Genomic DNA, 17,132 nt, shown 5'->3' on the forward strand with positions numbered 1-17,132 from the left:
AAATCATGTGACACATATACACGCGCGCGCGATTCTTAACCTCACAACTCTGGTTCATAGATGGCATAACAAAATCTTTGATTTTTTGGACGATCGGTATTTCAGAACATGACACTAAGATCCATAAGATGCCATATCCATTCTACATATGTAATATGTACATCTCATATGTATATCTCATCTGATAATGCTTTCACTTTAAATGTCATATTTAATTTCTACCCGTTATCGATTATCGAAACGTATCAATCGAGAAGTCGCAAATTACGTGTATTTAGAAATGTGTGAGTAAGGAGTCGTATGTATCTACTCGTATCTATGAGAACGCACACCGCGTGCATAGATAACGTAACCTTATTTCGCGATCGTGATATGTCAAAAGACGTTTACGTGACATATCGATATTCTCATGTACTTATCTACTTACATATAAATATTTTCTTATAAAAAGAAGTTCTGGTTTTTTGGTTTTGTTTCTACAGAAATGTCAATTCTCTACAGCATTCTGGACCAAATGATATAAACCTAGTATTCGATACTTATTTTGTATGTATGTTTGCTACGAGTTTCCGTACTTTACTCGAACAATTCTTACAAATGTTATTTCTTTTCAGTCACAAACCAACAAACTAACTGCATATAAGTGATATTATTACATATGAGTATCAAAAAAACAATGATCTTGGCTATTTTCAATCGATCGGTCATTGTACATCCATTTCAAATATTTCAATGTTATGTAAACATATCAAACATCTGAAAAAGTGTATGCTATAACGTAGCTAAACAAAATGTAATGCAAAAACAGCAGAGATTTTGTATGTGTGTGTGTGTGAGAGAGAGGGCGCGGAGGGGGAGAAAGGTAAGACACCAGAAGAAACAAGAAATCAAGAAAAGTAACATAACTGAAAAAACATCACAACATTTTATCAGTTTCCTGAAAGTATTAAATTACAAGATATCAAATATGGATTGAGTCAATTTGCATGCGATGAATTGACTGGAAGGTAATTGTTACTATTTCAAAGAATCGTGTTTCACTTTGTATATGTTTCAAAAAGTTACGCTTTATAGGACCTAAGAATACATGCCATAACATGATACAACCTTTTCTCGAGGAAGGTGCCTGGTGTTACTGGGTCGTCTCTATTGGAGCATTGTTGTGCTTCCTTGGTCTCATTGTTGCTTGTATTTGCAGCTGTCGTCGTAATGAGAACAAGTAAACTGTTTATACATTTATACTTATGAATTATCGTTATCATCTCTGAAAAGAATAACATTTCATACATTTCTGCTAACAATAATAAAGTTACATTTTATATTGGAATTAAGAATGCAATTTTTCGTATCATTTACAAGGATACGTTCAGTTGTAATTCCTTTAAATAGGAATGAATTTCTCGGCCTTGCTGGAATGGTAACTCTAAATGATTCTGACAATGATGGCTTTAATGGGATTCCGATGGCAGATGCCCTTCGTATAGCAACGCAAGATATCATTGACAGTGGAAAAAGGTTCCTGTCCTAATATCGATTTAGCGTTATGCTGTTTTGTTAACTATAAATTCTCATAACTTGTAATAGTTTGCAAAATATTCAAACTTAATCACAATTATTAATATGTCAACTAGTATTATATGAAATGATGAGCTCTATCTGACTTGAAACTATGAAACTTTTGCATTACATATATAGGTCAACCAGTGCCAACAGAAGTCTTCCAGATATTCCAAAAGACAAAGGAAAGAGGCATGAAAATACAGGAACATCTGTATCTCAAGATATTTATGAAATCACTGAAACGATCGGTGATCAGTCCGAGCTCTACGCCACAGTACGAGATACAGGTATATCCGATAGAATAGATTGACGTTTATTAATTACATACAATGAGACATAGATTAATTTTATCGAAAACATATTCCATGTCAGGAATGTGTCTCCTTTTCTTTAACGACAATATCGCTTTTAATATGTTTATAGCAAAAGAGCAGATATCTAAACTGGACGTGCCAGAAGTTTTACATCAAAATCCATCATTGAGCCAAGAAACCTCGGATGATCAATATTTAAGATTTGCGTCGTCCCCTAATTCAGACAATGGTACAAACACAAAAATAATTATCAAATCATTATTATCAATCATCTCAAATCATCATTATAATGTAACCATTTATGCTTATTCCAGTTGAACATCCATATGCTCAAGTTCAAAATGTTCAAAAAACAGAGGCTAATCAATCGAGTCGGTAATGATTGCAGAGTCATAAGTATAGTTGTATTATAGTTTCCTTTTTTTATGATAATACTATTGAATATATATTTCTCTACTTCTACTTTTACATTAAAAGCGGAAAATGAATAAAAAATATTACAGAAATAATATTAAACAAGCAAGCAATGTCGACAAGCCATTGACGTCAACGTCTCAAAGTAACGGAAACCCGGTTGCACCACCAAGGACTCGTCGATCTTCGTCGCATAATTCTCTTTTGTCTGCCGAAACCGGGCCATGTGATATTCAGGCGGCCAATGCCATATCGGGTGGAGTACAAGCTAATCAAGATTTGCCTTACATGACGCCACCACTGTTAATGTTACTGCCTCAACCACCGCAACCTCAGTCAAATAGCCCGCAACAACATTTTAGCGGAGATTCTCAAGATTCTAGTAAATATTTACATTTCTGTCCTATAAGTCAATCTTCGATTACGCTTTTTAGACTTACTTTGATGAAAGCGCACTCCATACACATTTGTATATACGCGGATTCGTATAACATTATATTCATAGTCCATATATGTACATAATTCATATGCTTCGTATAACGCTGTTTCTTATAACGCGAAACGTATCCCCGCGTTATACGTTCATCTTTTTATATATATTCTTTCTTCTTCTGTTCTTGCATATATACTTCTATATATATTTGTTTTTCTCTTTTTCATTTCACATAGAAGGATACACAAGCATCAGTGTAAGAGAGCCCCTAGCTAACATAATTGCGCAGACGAAGACAATTTGCCGACAGAGCCAATCTGTTCGACCCCTCACGGATCCTCATTATGCGACTGTATCGGATGATTCTGGTATATACGTATTTGAACAGTGTACACAACGTGTATTCTTTGCTTTATTTTTTCTTACTTTTTTCATCATTGATAAGGGATATTGTTTCACTTGACAGACGAAATGTATGCTGCGATCGACGAACAAGACAAGGTATACACTAGCGGTAGCGAAACATACGCACAAATACAACCGACGATGACAGAGATTCAACGAGTACAAAACGAGCAAACATTATTCTCCCGCGTTCCGTCTCGTTCCGATGAAACTTACCCTGCTCCGCAACCACCGAGCGTCGATAGTTTACGGCATGTTGCACATGCTCATTCAAGACAAGGTAATAATTCTTTTCACATTCTATTTTATACGCGTATTCGCGCGTTTCAATTATTTAATAAATATCTTTTTACCAAGTCTCGTATCATAATATTACAGCTTCGTCGTCGAGTGCCAATAGTTCTATCGTAAATCCTGGATCGCCAAAGCCTGAGAAACGTCAAGCGAATTCACCGTTACCGCCTCCACCGGAAGGGACAGCAGAAGTATACGCATTAATCGAGAAGAAGCCAAAAAGCGATGACCGAATGAAATCAGCTTTATCCAGTGGGAAATCTCTAGAGGATATGTACGCGAAAGTAATGAAGAAAAAGAAAGACGCGGAAGAACAGCAGAATGACGCGCATTCAAATTCTCAGGGAAGCCTGCATTCTGATACATTTGTCCTTGGTTCTGTTCGAAAATCAAGTCTTGTTGAAAGTAACAGAATTGCATCATCTAGTCATGATTCTATGGAAATACAAAAGAAGGAATCCGATTCCGTCGGTGATGTCGGTAATTTTCATTCGGAAACGGACGTTTTGATGAAATCATCCCCTCCTTCATCGTCTAGAACTGATGACGGGTTGGACTCGTCGAATTTCACGCTCGGTCATGGATACGAAGTTATGAACAGTGATTTACCTAAAAAACATTCAACCACTCGCGAGTCCTGTGATCCGAACTATGAAGTGTTATGCCCACAACAATGCCTCACTATGGATACTGCAACAGACTATCAGCAAACTAGCAACTCCGTTCCGATTTCTTTACGAAATAACGTAGATTTACCAACCACTTCTTCTCTTTCTACTTCTTCTCCTTCAACTTCTTCATCATCATCTTCATCTTCTTCTTCTTCTTCTTATTCCATGCCATTCAAACATCGACAAATTAGTAACGCTAGTAGTGAAGATCCAGGATACGAGAAAGTAAAGTTAAGGAGCAGATCCGAAATGGATCCAGACACGGACTCGGAACCGAATTATGAAAGTATGCCGCATGATTCAGGAGAACCAAATTACGCTTCAGTTTGCAGACCTGGTGACAGCGACACAGACCCTAATTACGAATCTGTTAATCACGGAGATCCTAATTACGAGAGCGTGAAATATATGAGTGTTACTCGCACCGAGGAACCGCCATACGAACAAGTGAATACATATAAACTCGAACAAGATCCGAATGGATACGAGAAAGTGCAGAAAAATATATTGTTTAACGCTGATTACGAACAGATACATCAAAATCATTCTTCTAAGCCGATTAATGGAGATACCGATGACGAGCAATATGTGCAAGTCTAATCGAATATTCTCCTTCGTTTCCCTTTCGTTGTTTTCTTTTACCGCTGTCATGCTCCTTTTATAATCCTTTGTATCATCATATTTTCTAACATTTTTTCATATGACTTTCTGTTGTCCATTGCTTCATGCTTGTTTCTTCTTTAACTTTGTCCATCAACTCTATTTCTCTAACAATCGTACAGTTAATTGTTTAATCGTCATTCTTCACTTTTTATTTTACTCGACCTTAAATTTTTTTTTATTATGATGAAATGCAAATTATAAGATCGAATTGAGGAAAAGTGTATAATGTAAATAATGCGATTCGTTTTCGTTTCATCATTCTGATTCGATTTAGTTTATTTCTATGTTTTTCCCCTTGTCCCGTTTCTCGCTGTCCCTTTTTCTCAAATAATATCAAATGGCATGTATCGTACTCGTAAGGTGTGTTGCATTTGAACACATGTTTACGATAACATCTTGCAGAACTCGTAATTAGTAACTTCGATGATAATGTAATTGCATACATATGTATGTAAAATATGTTTGAACATAACCTTTGAACATAACATGATCTTACTTCCGGCGCTAATTTATGGAAAATGAATATATGTCGCGATTAAATGCATTCATTTTAAATATAATGATTTGTAGTCTTTTATATGTATTTTTCACGAGATCGAACGTTTTTCGGTAAAATAAAAGAAAGCAAAAAAGAAACAAAAGGGAGTTGTCTTGTTCTGTAAAATCCTGCTAAAAAGGGAAATGAATCAAAATCGAAACCACAAATATATATCACACACAAATCTGTTACATCCTTTATTATTTCGCGCACTTCTCCTTGTTTCGTGTGATTTTTTTTTAGAAATGCGATGTACTTCACGCCTATCAAATTTGTTATTCTCTTCATTTACTATGAACATGATAAATACCATCGTTCCCTGTGTATTTGGCTATACATTTTTCTTTGTTTCTTCGTTTCTATTCCCTTTCTTTTTTCTCTCGCTATCGTTATTTTTCTTTTCGTTAGACAAATTAAAATCTATGTCCGCTTTCAAGATTCATGCAAAATGCGAAACATTTAAACATAAGATAACTATTAAGTAAAGGGGGAGCAAAAAGTAAAAAATTCGACGCGTAAAATTTTTTTGTCAATGTAACTTGCTGCTCAATCATTTCGTGTTCGGTATTTGATCAAACACAATTATGCTTGATTACGTCTGATTCTCACTTGTATAAAATCGTATAATGTAACTATCATATCAAATGGCAGCATTTATAGATTTCATATACATTTATACGCGACGTATTTCTTAACAGTCCTGTTTTGTTAGTGTGCGTTGCATACAACATAAAATTGAGTTGTTCTGTCTAAAAATTGTATAATTGGTTGAAAGTAAACAATAATCTAAGGTAATGGGAAATATAAAACTTTTGAGAAACAAATAGGTATCATGGTAGGTTTGGATCGTTCAAATAATCTTCCTCAATCGTACGAATTAAAAAAATAGAAGTAGGGGTCAAAAATTTTATCACAAAAATATACATATCGTGATTTATGAAACCACTGTATGTATATTACTCATCACACCAAGAAATAGGACGCAACTACGTGAACTTGAACTGGCCATTTCAAGCTACAGATCTTATCGCTCGACAATTGTATATGCTTAAAACTAAAAAAATAACATTTACAAAGAAATTGCGTAGGTACTATTTGTGAAATGATCACGTTCTCATATGTGTAAAATATGTATGCGCGTTGCGTACAACTAGTTACATGCTACGTGAACGGATTACGCAAGGGAAGGATGCATGTGGTAACATGTTCTTCTATATAATCGAACATTTCAACCAGATACGAATATAACGTAATGTTATTACTTCAACCATACTTTGCCCGTGGACTCGGCTAAATACATGCAAGAAAATATAAGAAAAAGGTGTCAATGACAACGCATTGACGTAACAATAACGATAAATCTAGTTAACTCGAAGTAAAAATATATTTTACTTATTCTTTTGGAGGATCAGGAGCTTCGGAAATATCGTTAACAATAACCGGACCTTTTCATTTCTTTCACTCCATCTTCAATGAAACACAACTGATGCAACGATTTATTTTCCATTCAAATTATTGCCGAATTACAGCTCGGCTATTTGTCGCGTTCTTATCTTTACGCTTCTCTGTATACGATCCTATATATTGCATCAATAATTATATATATTAAAAATACGCTATTTTAAAAGGAGTCGAAGCTTTAAAAAAAGGAAAACGGGGAGAGGTATACAAACTGCGTTCAGCCATACGTCTACAAGAAAATAAATCGTGCGTTACAGAATAACATACAATGAATCATTCTAAAAAATGCATACATGATTTTTATTATTCGAATATAGACTAATCTTGATAAAATTGGAGCAAGTTGAAGCTTATTCGAAGATTCTTTTGCGCATATCGATGATAACTGTATCGTTATGATGAAACGCCTCGTTAAACACGAAAATGGAGTAGTTAACTGATCCTCGGGAGATGAGTACAAATGAGGTAGAAATGAGGTAAAAACGCGACGTTTCAGTGGTTTAATATAACTGTAACGTGAATAAAATAAGGTAACAAACAAATGTTCAAATAATATGACACGATGTGTCACACACTGTTGAGACTGCTGGCTTCCTCGACATCGCTCTCGCTCATTGGACTAGTCGATGATTCTAGGTGATATCTTGAATCACTAGTCAAATCTTGATAGTGTTGTTGCTGTTGTTGCTGTTGCTGATATTGATGCTGGTGCTGATGGTGATGATGATGAAAGTGGTGATGATGTTGAAGAAGGTTTTCATTATGATAACATCGATGCCTCTCGTCTATGCGATGACGCAGATCGTCAAGATGCCCAGTTTGAACTCGTCTTCTTAGTTTTCGATGACACAAAAGACAAACGATCAATGACATCAATATAATACCGATGGCACCACCCACGGAAACAGCGTAATTATTCGTCTGTACAACTATATCACCTGAAATATAATAATTTCTTGTCAAACGTTTGTTCAATCTAAAACTTGTCCATATTCTCTCTAATGTCCATTTTTGTATTTCGTCTCTTTTCTAGCTCCTCGTTTACAAAACATAAAATCTACACAATTATGTACAATTCGTTGAAAGTTTAATCGAATTTTTGTACGATTGCTGATCATTCAACTAGCTTCATTTGTTTTATACTCGTAGCATATTTAAACGAAACCTATAGAAAGATGGTAGCGGAAAAAGTAAAACGCGGCGGAACGGAGGATGTAGTTAAAAAGATAGTCGAAGATAATGTGCGTGGTTGACATGGTTGATAGTCTTCGAAAGAGGAAAGAAATTTTGAAAAAGATGAAAGATTTAACAGCAAAAGGAACGAAGAGGAAAGGAAAGAAAAGTGAAAAAAGGAAAGAGTGTGGATTAGGAGCATCTGTAAGAGGAGAGGGACAGCGCGAACATGTGAACGCGTGTCTGTGAGAAAGAGAGAAGATCCACATGCTATTTTATATGAACAAATTTGCATTCACTGTAATCATGCGTTTTTTCTATAAACTTTGTGTAAAACGTGAGAGAAACTTTTAAGACAATATAAACGTAAATTTCGAGATTACAATATAATTGGTATACTTGAAAAACAGCGATATTTTCGATACAATTTTTGTAGAATTATATAGTATTGTATATGTAAGTACATATGTCATAATAATCAAATGTGAGAAGTTTTCTACTTAAAAATAAGTGAAATAATAAAGAGGGATAATAGCGCGCAGTGGTGCAAATGACTTTACATGTTACATTTGAAATTATACATGTATACGTGTATAAAATGAATATGAAGGTGGTTGTGCGTCCGTCATCTATCCGCGTTTCTATTTGTATACACATAATACATTGGTTGACATTAAAAAAGTTACCGTATAATTAATTTGTTGTTGTATAAAAATTAAGAGCGATACATGTGCAATATTGTGAGTGAACTCACGTGATAGGGGAGATCATAACATGCCGGATCGTCGGAAGCTTCATGAAGGGCTCAGATGGCCACGAACACAAAGCACAGAGAGAGAAGAAGCATGGCAGAGACTCCAGCCAGTGCTGGCGACAATGGGGCTGATGCTGCACCTGCGACACCACACACAGTCATTCACCCATTCAATCTCCCCATTCTTTCACCTGTACACACAGCTACGTACTACTTACCCAAAATATTACGCAATTCAGTACATACTTGTCTTTCTCTTCAACTTCTATCTACCATTTGTTCTCTACTTACTAGTTAATCTTTTTCCAATGTCGAACATTGTTCCCCTATCCTACTCCATTGCTATACGTAATTACGAATATCTTGGAAAACGTGTATTGTACGCGTGTGCAAGGTGAACACTAACATGAACACTTTCTTTTATCGTAAACGATCGAAACGATATCGAAAATGATCTAGAACTGAAGTCATGATTTACGCGATAACATTACGTGTCCGATACCTTCGAGCAAAATGAACTGAAAAATACATGCAGATTCGTGCAGAATTTACCAATTTGCATCATCTGAAAATCATATTTTTATATTCAGATATCCAAATTCAGATGTCAGATATGTATAATAATGATGTATATATATATAATACGTATTGCTATACACTATTTTTACTTTTATACGTTTAACGAGAACGAGATAGACAATTCGGTTCAATTCCGAACGATATCGTACTGTATAATAGTCAGTAGCAGGTTTGATTTTAATCGGATATTTACATGTGTATACAGTATACATCCATAGAAGATGCATGCATACATACACACTCGCGTATATGCATGCATAACATATACGTGAGAAGGATTAGTTAAAGGTACTGTACTCGGTAGAAAAAGAATACGCTTGGAGAATTTGTAGAGTAATTGAATAATTAAGTATCTATTGAATGATCTGAAGAAATTACAAGTTTGATATTGGATTCGGAAATGTATGCGTGTGTGAATGCGTGTGTGTCTATCTGTTGCGCGTATATGTATGTATATGTGTGTACGTGCGTTCGTGTATGCACACGCACACACATATGGGTACAGAGTTCACGCGGCGGTATAATGTTTATACATTTACACGTATAGTGTATGGTGGAAAATGTGCACGTTGTCATCCTCGCTAGATGAGAACGTAATACACACGATAATTTTACACAGCTATAGATAGTAAAAGCAAAATAAAAGAAGAGTAGAATTGAACCACACGTTTCTAAGAACTTGACTCGATGTTTTTCTAACGATTGCGAAACTTACAATTTTCTTCATCCGTAGTGTCGTTTGGGCCACAATTACGAATGTTATTACACCGAAGTGACCCTGCAATGCAGTATTTATTTTCGCCGCAAAGAAACTGATTCTGGCAGTCGGTATTTGTGCTCACTTCGGTCCACGTTGCTTTAAATCCCATTTGTCCGACCGCTTTATCAGCCAATATGAAGCTAAAACAAAATAAGGAAAGTAGAAGGCGCGATCAATGCTCATGTTCTTTATTCTTTCACTTAAACGCGACCGTGATCGATGTTCGTAAAGCCATAAACACGAAATAGGAAGCAATAAAGAATCACTTGTGCGAAAAACAAACCTAAGTCGCATGTTATTGTCCACAGAGAGGTAAGTCCAATTTTTGTCTAGAGTTTGAATACCACACATTTCGACAGGCGTGGACGATGTGGAATACCATATGCGCAGCACCGCAGCAGGACAACCACGAACTGAAGAAATTACATTTCTTTATTGCTGCTAGCAACTTCGATTGAGATTTAGGCCCTCCACTTAAACCAACTCCATTAATCGATAGAATCAAACTATTGAAAAACATGGATATACCTGATTGATCACCCTCTACCGAAAATGCTTCAAAGTGTAGTAATATTCGCTGATTCGGTCGGACTCTTATAAACCAATTGCAAGTTTTACTAGCCAGATTTCTTGCGGGTCCATCGTATTTGTTTGGGTAATTCGGACTAGCAATGACTCCATAATTCACACTGCTTATATTCGATCCGCAATCTGCAATGTGACAAATACAGCGACAAACAATTTGTATTCGTTCTTGCTTTCTAAATAAAGTAATTAAAGATTTACAGAAATTTAATCAATTTTGACGCGAAGGATTTGAGTTTTATTACAACTACGTACCTCCAAAAATAGGTTTCGCTACTTGGAACGTGTAACGCGCTTTGAAACCGCTATAAACCAACTCAGAATCCGAATGCAGAATCACTTTTAAGCCGAGAGCACCGAGATTTGATTCCACCGGTCCCGGAGCCGTATTACCACAATATCTACCTATTAATTTTTCCGTATTATCTCGATACGTATTATATATCTCCAACCAATCATCTTGGCAAATTTCCACTCTGAGACAAGAGACACGTGCGATTGTACATCAGCAGCAACAATAGTACAATAATAATTGAGCAACTTACCCGTAATGTCCGGTCGTCATATTCGTATTTTTCGTTCGAACTTTAAAATAATCAAATATTAAGGTAACTTGTTCGTTTGGCGTAGCTATGAAAACATACGTGCAATTTGTGTTGCTTGGATAATTACTAGGATGTCGCGGAGAATTAAAATCTCCTTTTTTGCGAGAGGAACTGCGGTACGTGAAAGTGCAGCTGCCATCGGGTGCCGCGGTGCCCGGTATCTTATACTCTGTTTCAAAACTGTAACTATAAGAACAAATGCGTCACATATGCTGCTTTCTCTTATCGTGCAATTTGTTATCTCATTTAAGAAGACTTTGCGTATTAGATTAGTCTGTTACCATGCTTTAAAGCCTTGTCCTTGAGATTCTCCGCTGCTAAATACCATCACGAGTCTTGGACCATCGCTAACTACAGGGCTCGGATTGCTCTCCGAACCGCACAATTCGTAATCGAATTTATCGTAAGAATCTGTTGCTTCTTGTCCTTTCAAATACAACTTCAAATATCCATCGGTACAGGATGAACTAAACGACGAGCAGGCAAAAGAACGACGAAGGGAATACACATTGCGTACCATATTGGAAACGAACAAACAATTTGTTTAATTGCGATCAAAATTGACAAGAGAAACATTTTAACAGTAATGTAATTATACTTACTCTCCTATCGTCTTATTTTTTGGTATTTTAAATTGTCTGAATTCTAATCGAACGCGTTCAAGATGCTGGGAATCTTGCATTCCATAAATGAAATACCGACACACAACCTTTGGTATATATGGAAATGGATAGTTTGGGCTAACCACGAATCCAGATGATTCCTTCTTACTCAATATCTTCTGATCGCACTCTGATCCTCGTATATGCTCACCCTCGTAAGTGGTGATGAAGTCTGAGCAGATAGAATCGAGCGTGTACACACACACATACATACATACATACATACGTTCACGCGCATTTATATATACATATATGTATCCATGCATATATGCATATTGTACGCGTACACATATACGCCCGAGATTAAGAAAAAAGAAGGGACAGAACAAAGTGTCGTTTGCAACTCTTTACAATTGCTCGATAAATAATAGGATTTATAGCATTTATGAATTACGATATTTCAACTTACCTAATTTAACGAAACTCTCAGAGAATTCAAAGATACCCTTGAATCCACGATTTTGTGTGTTCGCTGTACGTTGAAGTGTAACGAACAGTACGTACAAACTAGACTCTGATGAATATAATACCAAATTTCGTTGTTGACCACAATATGTTCCGATAACAGCCGACGTATTGTCTAAACCATCGTACACTTTTAGATAATCTAAGGGACAACTGCAAAATACAAGAATGTTACAGGAGGCAATTAGAAAAGTACGCAGCTGCTTAACGCGGAAGTACATAAACAGCTACATACTGTTGACCTCCAAAGAACAAATCGAAATCTCGAAACTCAAGGCGTACTCGTTGACCTTGTACTCCGATAAATTGATAACTGCATGTAAGACCTTTCGGATATGTGCCCGGATAAGTAGGAGATAATATACTGCCGTTGCGTTTGTTTTCTGACTCTACCTTGAATGAGCATGGTGTGCTAGGAGCTGGGGTTCCCACTTCGTATTCAGCTGCGAACAATCCAAACATTAGTGAGAATTGGTAGAAGCGAAAATAAGCTTGTGTGTGTGTGTGTGTGTAACCAGTTGATGGTTAAAATTTCAAGTATAGGGCAAATAGTGCCTACGTACATGCATTGATAAACGCATATGTACCGCCGAACAGGCTAGGGAATGTAATATTTTTATCAGTGTAGAAACTAAGAGCGATTCCCTGATAAAGAGACACACGCCTGCGAGGTGGGATCGGACCACAAAAACGACCACCGAAAGGAGTTTCCACCAACTTGCTGGTATTCTCCGATCGTATTTCCGTGTACAAGTCCATATATTCGTGACCACAACTGAAAACCAAGTTTTTCCTAGTTCATCTGCGAACAAAAATAGTTTGGCCGCGAGCAAATTATATCGATACCTAACGTATGTAAATACTTACGCGGGTAACTCCCCAACAGCGGATCCACTACAAAATATGGATAATTAATCAATAAATAGAGCTCATATGCATCGACACAAAAACTGGCACAAATAAAGAAATGATATTTTACCGCTTTAATTTAAAAGAAATTACTCACTCTGGTGGTGTACCCCGAAGGCCGAATGAATTGAATTTCAATTCGACTCGTTGTCGCGGCCCAGCGAAAAACATATATACGCATTGTCTGGAATCCCCATCGGGGTTAATTATCGTCGGAGCATGAAAGGTTCCATTTGATGGACCATCTGGCGTACTTATAAACTTCTGATCACACTCTGTGAAATTATACATGTGTCAAAATATTTTTTATATGTGAAAGAGCTTGGTACATGTCCTGTTTAATACTACTCTTCTCGTTAGTAAGATCACAACTTATACACACTGTTGACTTACTATCAATTTGCTATTACTTCAATTTTTCCGACAATCGACAACAGAAAAAATGATAAACGCGTCTCAGTTTAGGTATATTTAAATTGCCTACTGTAAATACACAAACAAACACCAAATATCATTAACTCCTTACCAAAGAAACTTATTTATTATTAATGTTAACGTATGACGACAATTGTTGCTGATTCTATCTTGTTATCACTGAACAATTATCTAAATCCAGTTGATTTGAAACGAACATCATCACTAACCTGTACTGCTGCGAGGACAAAGTAGTAAGAATAAGATAAAAGCAGCAGAAATCAAATTATTCCCAGAAGCATGCCAGTAGAGTATCGAAGCCATACTGCATCCTAGGAATACACATTTGCATTTTGCTGAATCAATTTCGTCTCGATTGATGTATATACTTTTTATTCGCTATTACGGCCAAATTGTAGAGAAACCACTAATAGTGGCAACTGTGATTTTACCATATCGTCAGTTTCTATTCCACACACAGGAAAAATATTCAACATCGATCTTCAAGATCATCTGCAATTACATAAGTTCAAGCAAGTTAGATTATTCCGCTAATTCCGTTGGATTTCATATGCTATAATATAACGTTGAAATTTATAATTAACACAGAACATTTAAAATGAATGTAATCAAACCAATGTTACATATCTATTGTATGTATGTTTTATCGAGCATTTACGATAGCGAATATCGTCTCACAAGAATCTCTTTTCGTCTCACAAACACCATACTGAACGATTAAAGTGGAGAATTGAAAAGTTGTAAGTATAAATGACATCGAGTATGCCAATAGACACAGGTTACTTTCCAAGTCACCTCTGCCGCCACACCTCACCAACTCGTTAAACGAACAAGACCCGTTCAGTTCTTTACATTCTTATAGGTTGATGTACCGAAGAAAAATAGAAGGAAAAGAGAAAAAGAAAAACAACTGATTAACTAGTTTTGTTATGCATTATGACACTGTAGTATATCATAAACTTTTGTCATCAGTTATAACTAAATATCATAAAAAACTTCTCCACGCTCATTTTGCAGAATCGGTCTAGATGCCAATACGGAAGAAATGAATTCAAATACCACGTAAACACACGAAGATACAAAGCAATTCGATTAATATCCTGAACACGTGTCACGTTTATTTGCCACGCCCTCATTTTAGCCCTTTATGCCATTCACCGCATCATTCACTATTATTCTTACGATCACGACATATGTATTATTTTCGGTTTGTTACATATCGTTATGTTACGGTATAGTTCATAATACGGTTGTACGAATCGTAAAACAATTTTGGAAAAAAACAAAACACCTTAGTATTCAAAGCACCCCGCCGCATTGTACCCTGTCATCGTCGTCGCCATCATCTTCCCTCTTTGAATTTCGATAAGGATAGCAAAATGGTCAATAACACAGTAGCGCCGCTAGTGACACCCGAGAATTTTGCGCGCCACATACTATGGACCACTAACCTCTTTACTATATGGCCTGAACAATTTTACTAAACGTTATTTTTTCCATTTACAAAAATAATACGTATCACTGTAGTAAATGAAATTTGTTCATGTCATAAACCGTCATGTTCGGCCCATTTTTCATGCGAAAAAAACGAAGAATGAAAAAGAAAAGATGCATACGTACACACACTTGATAACGATCCATGGTAAATATAACATATAACGCGCATCATATGATCTTTTCAGCGACTCATTATATACCATATACAACAAAGGAAATTTCATCCAATTTGTAACTGAAAAAAATCTTTCACTCTCGTTTTGATGTATCTAAGAAATGCAAATGTCGGTCAATGCAAGTCATCAAATTCTTCGCGATACGAATTGCACAAAGTCAATTACTTACATACTTGTACGTATTGCTTTCTATGTTTTTTTTTCTCACCAGAAATATATTAAATACACTTCAAATATGTACACTTAGTATGTGCGTATATATCGTAGGTATGCACTTTAGAAAATCATGTTCAAAATTGAAATTTTACACTTCATATGCTATAACATTCGAATAAGTGGAATGTGATGGGAAAATTTAATGATATCGTTTATAAGATTAAATTCTTTAATATCTTTTTTTTATAAAAGTCCCTTGCTTTCTCTTTTCATCTACAGAAACACTGGATAATTGCATAAAAATCGGGATCCAAGTTTTGCGGTTATACAGATGTAGAAACGATTCTATTTCTGAAGACTGAGATTCTAAACGTACCGAACGTGGAAAATGACAATACGAGTGAAAGAGAAAGAAAGGCTGAAAGTCAAAGCGTCCGGCAACATATAAAGCCCGCGACAAACTGGGACCTTTAATTAAAAAATCCAACTTTCTTATTTTTTATTTTAACTCAAAAATCAAATTTCCTTATTTTTGATTTGTGATGAATGAAAACTTTTACATTAAACTTTTACTTTAAACTTTTGCTTTAAACATGTTCGTTACATTTTTCTAACTAAAATGATACCAAACACAATATAATTTGGAGCATATTTTCTTACTTAGTAAATGATGATTAAGTACATACCAATAAGTAAACATAATTCAAATTATATCGTGCTTGGCCTCATTTTAATCACAGAGTCATCACAAATACGTTAGTGAAAGTTTAATTTAAAAAAAATAAAAAGGTTTCACTTTTGAATTAGTACGTACTATACATTGTCTTAGTGATACCTTACACTGGATCATGTTATGCTGCTCGATCACGGCGGGTCACGATTGGGCTTCGGAACCTCTTCCGCCGTGATGGAAATGACGACTGTGTAATTACGTAGAGGATCTTTTTTGTACAATAATCCAGTGTGTAGCTTTTTTGAAAATATTACTTTACCCTATTATGTAGCACAATCTTGTTAAAACTATATACACTAGATCGCGAGGAACGGAACAATATGTAACAGATGTGGCTAAACGATAACAGAAAATATATTGGTTTTAACGTTGATTTTTCATTATCGCGTATTTCGTTGCCGTTATTATACTTGACAATAAAATAAATGTAAAATCAACACGGTACCGTTTCGACACTTTAGTTACATGAGAACAGAAAAACAGGTACTGAGTGTGTACCTATATACAATATGTTGCGTGTGCTCGCGCAAATATTTGCACAGGAATATATGTATGATTAAATGAAAAGAGAAAAGAACTGACAAAACGATACAATAGATACATAACGCGTTAAGCAACCCTTGATCAGTCTGCTTCTGCGGAAGTACTGCCTACCCCAACACGCCCTAACGATAGGGTAGAGGTCGCTAGAGTGAATCAGAGTGGGGAGAAACAACTGATTCAGGGGTTGCCTAATGCATAATTAAAATACAATAAATATAGATACAGATGAATTTTATTCGGTTCATCTTTTTAGAACCAAATCCGTCGTCTAATCGAAAGAAGGCATTAGGCCGATAATAGAAATAAATGACATATAGTGGATGAAGAAAAGGGGAAAGAACAATGTA

The 17,132-nt window shown here is 35.8% G+C and overlaps 2 protein-coding genes across 22 annotated transcripts; one reads left to right on the forward strand and one right to left on the reverse strand.

Annotated features, from left to right (window-relative positions):
- Positions 1-27: 27 nt before the first annotated feature.
- LOC126867787 (serine-rich adhesin for platelets) lies at positions 28-5,395 on the forward strand. 4 transcript variants are annotated; one of them, XM_050622707.1, is made up of 11 exons: positions 28-546; positions 615-1,007; positions 1,075-1,219; positions 1,360-1,515; positions 1,696-1,847; positions 1,984-2,103; positions 2,189-2,249; positions 2,378-2,670; positions 2,958-3,089; positions 3,188-3,406; positions 3,505-5,395. In XM_050622707.1, exons 3-11 carry the CDS (start codon positions 1,098-1,100, stop codon positions 4,689-4,691), a joined length of 2,442 nt encoding a protein of 813 aa, XP_050478664.1. In that variant the 5' UTR covers positions 28-546; positions 615-1,007; positions 1,075-1,097; the 3' UTR covers positions 4,692-5,395. The 4 variants fall into 4 exon arrangements, with proteins under 4 accessions (XP_050478664.1, XP_050478665.1, XP_050478666.1 ...); XM_050622708.1 differs by having other exon boundaries at positions 2,961-3,089; XM_050622709.1 differs by having other exon boundaries at positions 1,390-1,515.
- A 64-nt stretch (positions 5,396-5,459) lies between these two features.
- On the reverse strand, positions 5,460-16,902 carry LOC126867783 (dorsal-ventral patterning tolloid-like protein 1). Of its 18 annotated transcripts, none has more exons than XM_050622682.1 (18): positions 16,324-16,902; positions 15,523-15,671; positions 15,301-15,446; positions 14,112-14,172; positions 13,890-13,991; positions 13,343-13,520; positions 13,204-13,230; positions 12,900-13,111; positions 12,572-12,779; positions 12,281-12,489; positions 11,812-12,043; positions 11,491-11,676; positions 11,150-11,395; positions 10,860-11,080; positions 10,548-10,730; positions 10,303-10,432; positions 9,975-10,159; positions 5,460-7,691 (listed from the first exon to the last, which is right to left on the reverse strand). In XM_050622682.1, the coding sequence occupies exons 5-18, from the start codon at positions 13,981-13,983 to the stop codon at positions 7,321-7,323; spliced, it is 2,682 nt and encodes an 893-aa protein (XP_050478639.1). In that variant the 5' UTR covers positions 13,984-13,991; positions 14,112-14,172; positions 15,301-15,446; positions 15,523-15,671; positions 16,324-16,902; the 3' UTR covers positions 5,460-7,320. The 18 variants fall into 18 exon arrangements, 17 of the variants coding, with proteins under 17 accessions (XP_050478639.1, XP_050478640.1, XP_050478637.1 ...); XM_050622683.1 differs by having other exon boundaries at positions 14,049-14,172; XM_050622680.1 differs by having other exon boundaries at positions 13,890-14,172; positions 16,324-16,502; positions 16,741-16,896.
- Positions 16,903-17,132: the final 230 nt, after the last annotated feature.

This window comes from Bombus huntii, chromosome 7 (assembly GCF_024542735.1).
Source record: "Bombus huntii isolate Logan2020A chromosome 7, iyBomHunt1.1, whole genome shotgun sequence".
Classification (NCBI taxonomy): domain Eukaryota; kingdom Metazoa; phylum Arthropoda; class Insecta; order Hymenoptera; family Apidae; genus Bombus; species Bombus huntii.

Bases quoted from the DNA above. Each gene is read 5' to 3' on its own strand.
- LOC126867787 (XM_050622707.1), top strand. From the start codon at position 1,098: ATGATACAACCTTTTCTCGAGGAAGGTGCCTGGTGTTACTGGGTCGTC. The intron at 1,516-1,695 runs GTTCCTGTCCTA...TTACATATATAG, and splicing joins ATCATTGACAGTGGAAAAAG to GTCAACCAGTGCCAACAGAA. The intron at 2,250-2,377 runs GTAATGATTGCA...AAAATATTACAG, and splicing joins GAGGCTAATCAATCGAGTCG to AAATAATATTAAACAAGCAA.
- LOC126867783 (XM_050622677.1), bottom strand. From the start codon at position 13,983: ATGGCTTCGATACTCTACTGGCATGCTTCTGGGAATAATTTGATTTCT. The intron at 10,433-10,547 runs GTATATCCATGT...TAATTTCTTCAG, and splicing joins GGTAGAGGGTGATCAATCAG to TTCGTGGTTGTCCTGCTGCG. The intron at 7,692-9,974 runs GTAAGTTTCGCA...ATTATATTTCAG, and splicing joins CACTACGGATGAAGAAAATT to GTGATATAGTTGTACAGACG.